This window comes from Carex rostrata, chromosome 33, assembly GCF_964058835.1.
Source record: "Carex rostrata chromosome 33, lpCarRost1.2, whole genome shotgun sequence".
In the NCBI taxonomy this organism is placed as follows: domain Eukaryota; kingdom Viridiplantae; phylum Streptophyta; class Magnoliopsida; order Poales; family Cyperaceae; genus Carex; species Carex rostrata.
In genome coordinates this window covers 3,246,405-3,258,278 of record NC_135950.1, presented here as the reverse complement: position 1 = coordinate 3,258,278, position 11,874 = coordinate 3,246,405, and the positions used below count along the sequence as shown (strand labels likewise).

Here is an 11,874-nt window from a genome sequence, read left to right as displayed (position 1 = left end):
TATCATTAGAAGGTTTTTACCTACTAAATTTCATTGAAATGAAGAAGTAGATGTTTACATAGAGTGGAAAGAAAAAATCAACACAAGCACCGGGTAGAGAAACTAAAAAAATTAACAGAAAATGAAAAAAAAAAAAAACAAAAAAAAGGGGGAAAGAATGCCGGGATGAAATCATAGTGACAACTGAATGATTTGAAAAAGGTTTGGCAGGATAAAAAAAATCATGATTTGAAAATTTAAGTATATTAATGCGAGTAGAACTAGGGTGTTCTAGTTCCTTGGTGAACTCAAGTCTAAAATTCGTCAAATCGGCTTCAAATTACGAATCCGAACGTTGAGATCTGCCTATCTTACGAGTGATGCGTTTACATATAAAAATTTTAAACATTCGAATTAATTTAGTATAAAGTCAAGCGGTCAAAAAACGTTCGAAAAATGAATGCATCAAAACTAATTTATTAAGCTTCTAATTTTGACCGCTTGACTTTATACTAAATTAATTTGAATGTTTAAAATTTTCACATGTAGACGCATCACTCGTAAGGTAGGTGGGTTTCAATGGTTCGGATTCATCATTTGAAACTGATTTAACGAGTTTTAAACTTGAGTTCACCAAGAGACTTGGTGAGCTTAAGAACACCCTAGTTATACTTGCATTAATATACTTAAATTTTCTTAGTTTGAACATAATTTCAATTTAAAGATATGGTAATTCCAGTGGGGAGAGATCCACTATATATCATATTTTTTTTGGTTGAAAGTTCGTAGGTAATATTTTATTAATCAAGATAAAATCAGTTACATATCATTTCGTATTAGTACATACAACATCTGTATTAGTACTTAAAATATTACAACTGAAACCTCTTTACAAAAATATACAAGAAAAATAAGAAGAACAAAAAAAAAAAAAAAGCACCAGTCTTAGTTCTGAAATTTCTTTATATTATTTTTTAAATTCAAAAAGTGGGTAACTGTGTTTATTCTTATTCAAATTTACCTATTTAATCGTTGTTTGTTCGGCCAATTTTGTTTTAAACACTTGAAGTGATTTCAATTAATTATATTTATTATTTAGGAGTTTGAAATATATAATACTTTTTCAAATTTAATTTCATTGACATCATATCCTCCGAAAGGAAGTTCAATGTCTCAAATAATAATTGTTGGTTAGAAATTAATAGCTACTAAAATCACAAATATGAATTCCAAAATAAGCACAAAAATGTCGTCAAATGAATATTTATAAAATTGCAACTTAATAGGTCGTTTTTATTTAAAACTCTGCTAACTTTAATTGCTTTTATTAAAAAATATCATTGCTCACTTTAATAGTTTAATTGGATGGATATATTAAGTCTTATTCGTATAATATTTTTATTCATTAATGATTTCAGAAAACAAATAAATAATGAAAATAAATGAGTAATTATATTTTAGCAATGTGACATAAATCAATCAATCCGTCATTACAAAAGTTATCTGATTAAATAAATAATTAAAAAAACATTCATGTTTTTTTTTTAATATTTATAAATTGGAACATAATAACTGCTCCCCATATTCAATATACGGTCAAATTATCTAACTCTAGCTTATATTTGATCAGAATCACATTATAGAAAGTCACTAGTGCATTTACAGTTGGTGTTAATTAGTTGGCGTTTTAAATCTTTAAACTTACATATGCTAGTCTTTAAATTTAACATATAAAGTCTTTAAACCTAACATAGAGTGAGTCTATGGTACTATGCATATTACGATTTGTTACCGTGCTACGGCTTTATATTCGAGTTTTCAAATCCTAACGGTCGATCCGAACCGTTCATCTTGTTCTCCATATTAATATGTGTTTGGAGACCAAATTTTACATTTTTTGAATTTTTTTTACTATTTGTTTAGATTTATTGAAAATCACTGTTTTTGGATGGTCCAGAATTTTCAGATCAAGTGATTTTCTAAATATCTAAAAAAATAGTAAAACATTTTCAAAAAATGTAAAATTTGGTCTCCAAACACATATTAATATGGAGAACAAGATGAACGGTTCGGATCGACCATTAGGATTTGAAAACTCGAATATAGAGCCGTAGCACGGTAACAACCCGTGATATGCATAGTACCATAGACTCACTCCCTAACATATCATGTTTTTATACATCTCCATTTTATTATTATTGGGTGTCCGATCCGTCAAAGGCTACGATTGAAAGATGAAACTTCGGATTTGATCTCAGCCCTCCAATTACATAATTTGTCTTCTTTTGATTAAATGCATCTATTTTATGTATAAAAGTCTAAATTTAGTTAAAATCATACTCACCACATGTGCTGCCACACGATATGTTACAATTAAAATTAAAAAAATTCTGAAATTTAGCGATATATTTATTCATTTCCTTATTTCTTTGTTTCTATATTTCTCCTCTTCAATTGAGAAGACTTCACCTTCCATTTTCTTATTTCTTTGTTTCCTTTCTTCCTTCATTTCTATACGGATCATAATGGAAATCATTTTTTTTTATTTCCTTATTTATTTTTCTTTGTTTCTATACATATTAGTGTGGGCAATTTAAAATATATTTTCAATATATAATATATCAATGTGTGTGTGGTATTCTAAATTAGAAACAAAGAAGAAGAATAATACAAAATTGGAACGTGTGTGTAAGTATATATTTCTCTTATAATATGTGTGTACATATATATCCTATACATACACATGATAACACTTTTTATTTATGTTTTTTTATATCATATTATATGTCGATATTAAATTGTTGTATGATATTTGATATTAGATTTGAATCGAGCTATTATTTGATATTATTGGTACTTAAAAATAAAGAATCATCGCATCATCAAATTGTTACTAGAGATCACGATTAAAGTTAATTAAAAATACAAAATCATATAAATTTTCTATTAACATGTATCTTAATTTTTAGATAATTATTATTTTCATTGATATATTTGTTTCTTATAATATATCCTCGTTGCAACGCACGGGTATGATACTAGTAGTATATTAAGACCGATTTTTTTATTTATATCCAAAAAAATAATTAAATTTCAAAAAATAACCAAAGTTGGGCATGATTTCGAAATCTACCCAAATTGGAATTTTTTTTCCGGTTTTAGAATTCCAAAACCATCGCCAAAAAAAAAAGAGATAAACTGTAATTTTTTTTCCAGTTTCACTATTTTTTTCTTTTTTCAGATTTTATTTTATTTAAATAGAAATATTTATAATTTATTTATTGAAATATTTAGAAATATTTAATATATTTCTTTAAAAAAAGATTAAATACTATATAATTTAATTTATTAGAAAGACTGCTACAAATAACCCGGATCAACATTTTTCATGCCGAATTTTTTGGGGCTATAAGAAAAATTAATATATTTATTTATGTGTTATTAAAAAAATAAAAATGTTTGAATTCTCAGTTATTGATCCTGGTTCAAAAGTCACTTATAAGTAAATACAGAAAATATTGTCATCTTTCTAGTACATTTAATTTCTAAAAAGTGGTAACTATTTTTGAAAAAAAAAAAAAAATTTTAAGTTATTTAATGATTGTTATTAAAAAGAATTCTCAAAATAAATACAACTTTTTATAAATTATATATATAGATAGATATATAGAGGAGGGATCAAGTTACAACAATTTTTGAGTTACAACAAGTTACAACAATCGTTTTCTACATTTTCAAAGTCCAAATTGTCGATCCAAACCGTTAGATGTGATCTCTACAATAAAATGTGCTTGGAGACCAAATTTTACATTTTTTGGAATTTTTTTACTATTTATTAAGATGGATACAAAAACTAGTCAAATTCAGACCATTGAATTTTGTATCCATCTTAATAAATAGTAAAAAAATTTCAAAAAATGTAAAATTTGGTCTCCAAGCACATTTTATTGTAGAGATCACATCTAACGGTTTGGATCGATGATTTGGACTTTGAAAATGTAAAAAATGGTTGTTGTAACTCAAAAATTGTTGTAACTTGATCCCTCCTCATATATATATATATATAGGAATATGCTAGCATGCTATGCATAGCATAGAGCCCCTCCATGCAACACCTTGGATTTTGACTTTTCAAAATCCTAACGGTCGATCCGAACCATTCATCTTGTTCTCCATATTAATATGTGTCTGGGGACCAAATTTTACATTTTTTGAATTTTGTTTTACTATTTCTTTAGATTTATTGAAAATCGCTGTTTTCAGCAAATCTGGACCATAAAAAAACAGCGATTTTCAATAAATCTAAAGAAATAGTAAAAAATTTCAAAAAATGTAAAATTTGGTCCCCAAACACATATTAATATGGAGAACAAGATGAACGGTTCGGATCGACCGTTAGGATTTTGAAAAGTTGAAATCCATGGTGTTGCATGGAGGGGCTCTATGCTATGCATAGCATACTAGCATATTCCTATATATATATATATATAGAGTCCGGCTAAATTGCTGCTGGCAGCAGTTCTGTCCAAGTGCTGCCGGGGTTATATTTAGCCGTGTGATGTCCAATCAACAAATCCAAACCGTTAGATGTTTAATCTATATTATAATCTACTTGGAGACCAAATTTTACATTTTTTGGAATTTTTTTACTATTTATTAAGCTGATTTGAAAACCACTGATTTCAATGCTGCAGAAATTTACTGAAATCAGCAGTTTTCAAACCAGCTTAATAAATAGTAAAAAAATTCCAAAAAATGTAAAATTTGGTCTCCAAGTAGATTATAATATAGATTAAATATCTAACGGTTTGGATTTGTTATTTGGACATCACACGGCTAAATATAGCTCCGGCAGCACTTGGGCAGAACTGCTGCCAGCAGCAATTTAGCCAGACTCTATATATATATATATAGAGTTAGGCTGGGGTGCTATGGATAACATAGTGGCCTCTATGCTACGGCTCAATATTCGAGTTTTCAAAATCCAAACGGTCGATCCGAACCGTTCATCTTATTCTCCATATTAATATCTGCTTGGAGACCAAATTTTACATTTTTCTAATTTTTTTTACTATTTATTAAGTATTTTACAAAATTGTTGATCCAACGGTGGCTGCACAAAACAGTAAAACCTTTGGATTAGCGATTTTCAAAGTGGCTTAATAAATAGTAAAAAAATTCAGAAAATTATAAAATTTGGTCTCCAACTAGATATTAATATGGAGAATAAGATGAACGGTTCGGATCGACCGTTTGGATTTTGAAAACTCGAATATTGAGCCGTAGCATAGAGGCCACTATGCTATCCATAGCACCCCAGCCTAACTCTATATATATATATATAGGACTTGGCTACGGTGTTATGGGTAGCTAAGAGGCCTCCCGTGCTACGGCTCAATATTCGACTTTTCAAAATCCTAACAGTTGATCCGAACCGTTCATCTTGTTCTCCATATTAATATGTGCTTGGAGACCAAATTTTACATTTTTTGGAAATTTTTTACTATTTTTTTAGATTTATTGAAAATTGCTGTTTTTCAAACAAATCTGGACCATAAAAAACAGTGATATTCAATAAATCTAAAAAAATAGTAAAAAATTTCCAAAAAATGTAAAATTTGGTCTCCAAACACATATTAATATGGAGAACAAGATGAACGGTTCGGATCGACCGTTAGGATTTTGAAAAGTCGAATATTGAGCCGTAGCACGGGAGGCCTCTTAGCTACCCATAGCATATTAGCCAAATCCTATATATATATATATTAATATTGATAGAGCTAGTTTGGCTTAGTACAGCGCACAACTTCCAAAATGAATGAAAAAGTATATATATCTGATGTGCTGCATACATATCATTATATGTTCTGTTAGTGCCTTCTCTAGGGGTGTAAACGGAGACCGGATTATCAGGCAGATATCCGCTTCAAATCCGTTTAATATCCGAAACTAAACAGAGCGGATTATATTCGGATATCCGCTTCGAATCCGTTTAATATCCGAAACTAAACAGAGCGGATTATATTCGGATACGGTTCGGATAATATATTGAATAAGTAGAACAGATCCGGATACGAATTCGGATAATTTTCACAGATGCTAAATGGAGCGGATATCCAAATGATTCGAAACAAATCTTAACGGGCCGCAATTTCATTCCCCAAGATAGTTATTTCTAAGAGCATCTCCAATCTAGCAATTAAAATTAATTGCTAAATAACAATTATAAAATTTTTAGAAATTAAGCAATTCACTCCTACATTGGTACAATCAACAAAACAATTGAGAATTAAATACTTAGCCAATAAAAATTAAACATTTGGCAAACTCATCTTTAAAAAAAGATTTCTTATTAAGCAATTTTTTCAAATAATTGCTAAATAAGCAATAACCATACAACCCAGCAATTACAAAAACAATTGACACATCAGCATAAACAATCCATAAGCAATCACCGTTAGAGATGCTCTAACTTGTGAAGCGGAAGCGCAATATATACTATTTCTTTCTCTTTCTCTATCTGTAGTGGGATAATAATTAGAACCAATCCGGACAGCAGCGATAGGCATCTTTGGAACAGATTAAAGTTGGCTCTAGCTGGCAGCGACATGCCCAATTTGAAATTTGTTTCATTACCTTTTTCTATTCTTTATACTCTTCTCCATTCTTATATCAAGGACACCTCCATTTTTTTTCATATTTCGTTTTTCTTCATTTTATGAACTTTTTATTAATATTTATATCTTAAAAGTTCATATTCCTCAATTATCCGACAATTATTCGTCTTGTATTCATATTCGAATCCGTATCCGTAAATTATCCACTCCGTATCCGTATCCGTTTAAAACGGATTTGATTTTGAATTTTGATATCCGTTTACTATCCGTATCCGTATTCGTATCCGCTCATTATCCAACGGATGTGGATATGGTATTAGCGTTATCCGCTCCGTTTTCACCCCTACTTCCCTCTCCTCCAGAATTATGTCCTCTTTTGTTGTATAGCAACCACTTTAATTTATTCGCCTTCCATATTGCCCGATCTGCAATGATTGGGTTTAATTTTGGACCGGCTTCCTTGCTGAGGCAATGATGTCTGTCTCAGCATTTGGCCCCAATAATGCCCTTCTCTCCTCCCTTTTCCATTCCTGTGTATTCTTACATCTCTTTGCACATTAATTTGTTGTTGTGACTTGAATACTCCAGTTTGGGTTAACAACATGTTGGGTTGTTTGGGCATTTATTAAATAAATTGACAAATTAATTACTAGATAGATATAAATTAAAAAAAGGATGTTTCTCAATTTCTTATTGTAATAATTAATTTGGGGTTCCATGACTTATAAGGACGGATCTGCCTTAATTTTTATAAGCTTAACCAGCTCATCAATATAACAGTACAAACATTTCACTAGACAAATATTGTAGGGGCATTCTAAATTTGTATCCATTGTGTTTGAATCAATTAAGTGGTTAATCACTTAATTCTCTTGTAACCCTTGTTTCATATGTTCAGCTAATTGTACAACTCATTGATATGCTCACTAGAACCCATCTTCAATAGTGGAGATGATCAAATCAACAATATGTTTTTATTACTATATATTTAGAGCTCGTTCGGCAAGAGTATAATTGAGGAATAGAGTGAAAAAGATGTTCTATTCTGGCCGAACAAGAGAAGAAGATAGTGGAATTGGAGAATTGAAAATAGTGGAATTGAGTTTGAACTTTTGTGCAGTCAAATTCCTATTTTTTGCATTTTGGTCCCTCATCTATTTCTCTCTGAGTCAGTTCCTAATTCAATGGAAAAGGTGGAATAAATGAATTAGTTTTTTTTACGAAATAGATTTAGCTCGTTTACCAATGTTCTTATGCTTTTCGACTGTTTTGCTCTTTTAACATTAACCGAACATGACTGGAATAGTGAGGAATTAAAGCATATTCCATATTCCACTTTTCCTCACAATTCCTCTATTCCAATGATTTGCTGAACGAGCGCGTGCATCATCAAGACATGAAAACAATTCAATAGGAGTGAAACAATAAATAAATAATGTCAGGTATTGTTTTGTAAATTAACACTTCCATACTATCCTTTGATATATTTTTCTTTTGTGAATGGAGTGTAGACTGTAGTAGTAACCTCTCCACACCTGTTCAGTCTCCCCCTCCTTTTCTTCCACATGTAAAAAGGAAACAATACATGGATTTGATGTATTCTCTGGACTTTGAAGCCACGAAGGTATGAGATATTCTTTGGCCGTGATGGATTATGAAATCCAGAATTTTTTTTTCTGCGATATAGTTATGGACAAATTTTTTTTTCTATTAATTCACTGTTCATAATTGTGTTTTGGTTTATTACTCCCCCCTTCTTTATAATTAATTTTTCGAAAGAGCATTTTTCTGTACGTTCTCCGATGAAGCTGTTGAAAATATAAGGAGGAAAATATAAAGAGAAAAACTGGACAAAATTGTTATTGGAATAGATTTAGCTCGTTTACCAATGTTCCTAAAGAAAAAATGCATTTTGGTCCCTCATCTATTTCTCTATGAGTCAGTTCCTAATTCAATGGGAAAGGTGGAATAGATTTAGCTCGTTTACCAATGTTCTTCTGCTCTTCTACTATTTTGCTCTTTTAACATTAACCAAACATGATTGGAATAGTGAGGAATTAAAGCCTATCCCAAATTCCACTTTTCCTCACAATTCTCTATTGCAATGATTTGCTGAACGAGCGCATGCATCATCAAGACATGAAAACAATTCAATAGGAGTGAAACAAATAAATAAATAATGTCAGGTATTGTTTTGTAAATTAACACTTCCATACTATCCTTTGATATATTTTTCTTTTGTGAATAGAGTGTAGACTGTAGTAGTAACCTCTCCACACCTGTTCAGTCTCCCTCTCCTTTTCTTCCACATGTAAAAAGGAAACAATACATGGATTTGATGTATCCTCTGGACTTTGAAGCCACGAAGGTATGAGATATTCTCTGGCCGTGATGGATTATGAAATCCAGAATTTTTTTTTTTCTGCAGTATAGTTATAGAGTAATTAGATTTGAATATTGGAATTTAAATAAACAAATAAAATTGTATAAAAGAGAGAAAATATTTCTCAGATCTGAATATTGGAATTTAAAATTTGTGCTCAAAATAACACTGCCCAATTTAAGTTGTATCTAACATAATATAGAATCTATTTATTTATAGAGAAGTTATAAAAAGGTTTACTTTGTAATTTATATTCATAAACACCATATATATATATATTGTTTGATTAGTTGTGAATTTGTCATAATTGTGTTTTGGTTTATTACTCCCCCCTTCTTTATAATTAATTTTTCCAAAGAGCATTTTTCTGTACGTTATCCGATGAAGCTGTTGAAAATATAAGGAGGAAAATATATCAAAAGAGTATGAAGAGAAAATATAAGAAGGAAAATATAAAGAGAAAAACTGGACAAAAGCGGAAATGGAGAGTTGATATTGCTCCACCATGGAACCCTAATTTATATCCTATATAAAGCCTCCACAGAAAGCAATTTCTCATCTCCTGCCTTGCTCAAAAATAAAATTTTCTTCTCTTTTTCTTTTTCACAGATCTGATCCAAAATATTAAAACACCTTAATTCCAGCAACCTCATTCTCAACCCTTTCGCTTCCACCTCGAGGTGCCATAGAGCAATGGAAAAGGAGGAAGAGGAGGTGATTGAACGGAACTGGGTAGATCTTCTGCCGGAACATATCCCTCTCATCCAGGAAAAGCTCTCCGAGATCTGTGATTTCGTCCGATTCCGAGCTGTTTGCAAGCCGTGGCATTTCTTTTCCCCTGTCTCCAACCTGCCTCTACAATTTCCTTGGCTCTTGAGGAACAGCAGGGGGCCCGATTTGGAATTCTACTCAATTGCTTTTAACAAATTATACACCATCCGTACTCACTGCCCCTCTATTAAGTTCTTCTTTGGATGTGTTGGTGGATACTTGCTCACTGGCCAGGCTAATAATGCCGATAGCTTCTCTTTGCTGAATCCCCTTAACAATAGAGAGGTTTCTCTCCCTGTTCTACATGATTCTGACATTGAATACAAGTTTTCTTGGTACAATCCTCCGAATTTTCAAAATGGCGACTATTTGCTTATATTTGATAATGAAATATCTGTTCGTTGTAAACCCGGTGATGATAGGTGGGACATCATTGGACCTAGATGCAAGGGTCAATACTGGCCTTACTATTTTAAGGGTTTGCTTTTCATGGTTGAATGTCGTACTGGGATTATAAAAATTATGGATGTTAGTGCACATAAAGAGCTCTATGTCATACCACCACCCGAACAAGAAAATATGGTATGGGGTTACTCTGTAGTTCCTTTTCTTGTCGAGTCTTGTGGAGAGATTTTGGCCATTTGTCATAGTCATTCCTTTGGGTTTACGGATTTTAAATTTCATATTCATCATCTCGAATTTGGCAATGGAAAAGGGAATCCTTGTTGGGCCAAGCTTAGTAGCATTGGAGACCGAATATTGTTCCTTCAAATTAATGTTTTGGATCGTTGTTCTCTTGGTTTATGTCTCAGAGCAAGTGATTTTGCTGGGTTCAAAGGGAACTGCATCTACTTCACATTTACTCGATCAAGATTTAATTCTGATAACTTTAATGTGGTCAATATGTATGACATGGCGAATGATGAAACAACGGTTATCGATACCCCTTTCGGTGAAAAAGATGACGTTAGTTGGTTTATGCCTACTTTAACCCAAATGTGACATCAATGCATTTTAAGATAATTGTAGAGGAAACTTGATCCAGTTGGCTGCTTCTTCTGACATTACATTCCTCTTATTTGTGCGTATAAGTCCTCTCATTCTGAACTTCAGAGTTGCTTAATGTAAGGTAATGATGTGTCAGGGTGTAGATTTTATATTAATATTAATATAATTTTATTGTGTTTTTGACTAGTGAAGCTTCTATTTGTGATTGGCTCCTTATTAAATTTATTGGATACTAATTTATGGACATAGCATGGGGTTGTGTTCCTGAATGCATGAACCAGTTTATGCATAAATCAGATTATATATAAAAATGACAACAATGTATAATTATAAGATATTAAATTTTTTATTTCTAATAAGCCATTTACAAACTTTGGTGGTTATTCTTGACTTAAAAGTAAGATATGTCTACTATTGATCATATTTGACCAATTTATTTAAAATAGTGTTCAATGTCTATCAGAATGTTGTGCAGTTAAGAGTTCTCCATATAGAAAGGGGAGTGCTATTCTAAGGGCACAAATTGAAATATTGAGAGTTAAGAGAAAACTTTCTCCATAAGTACCTATTATGCCCTCACACACTCTCTCATTAATTAATTAAGAAACACAGCTAATAAAGAAAGTGAGAAAAATCTTTCAGGTGATTAATAATAAATAGAGGAGGGTTCAAATGCCTCCATGTTTTGGTGCCTCCATCATGCCTCCATCTCCCTCCATCATTTTCAAAATTCAAACAGTCGATCCGAACCGCTCAACCTAACCTCCATACTAAAATATGTTTGGAGATCAAATTTTATATTTTTAGGAATTTTTTTACTATTTTTTTAGATAGATACAAAATCAGTAAATCTGAACCATCTAAAAATAGTATTTTTCTACCTATCTAAAAAAATAGTAAAAAAATTCCTAAAAATATAAAATTTGGTCTCCAAACATATTTTAGTATGGAGTTTAGTTTGAGCGGTTCGGATCGACTGTTTGAACTTTGAAAATGATGGAGGGAGATGGAGGCATGATGGAGGCACAAAAACACGGAGGCATTTGAACCCTCCTCTAATAAATAAGGCCAATAATTATACCAGCCACTGAAAAAGTATTGCAGTTATGTCGGACA

At 31.3% G+C, this 11,874-nt stretch overlaps 1 protein-coding gene across 1 annotated transcript; it reads left to right on the top strand.

Annotated features, from left to right (window-relative positions):
* The first annotated feature begins 9,672 nt into the window (after positions 1–9,672).
* Positions 9,673–10,752, top strand: LOC144548370 (putative F-box protein At1g44080). Its single transcript, XM_078297037.1, has one exon. It carries the CDS (start codon positions 9,673–9,675, stop codon positions 10,750–10,752), a length of 1,080 nt encoding a protein of 359 aa, XP_078153163.1.
* Positions 10,753–11,874: the final 1,122 nt, after the last annotated feature.

Coding starts and splice junctions, on each gene's coding strand:
- LOC144548370 (XM_078297037.1), top strand. CDS start 9,673: ATGGAAAAGGAGGAAGAGGAGGTGATTGAACGGAACTGGGTAGATCTT.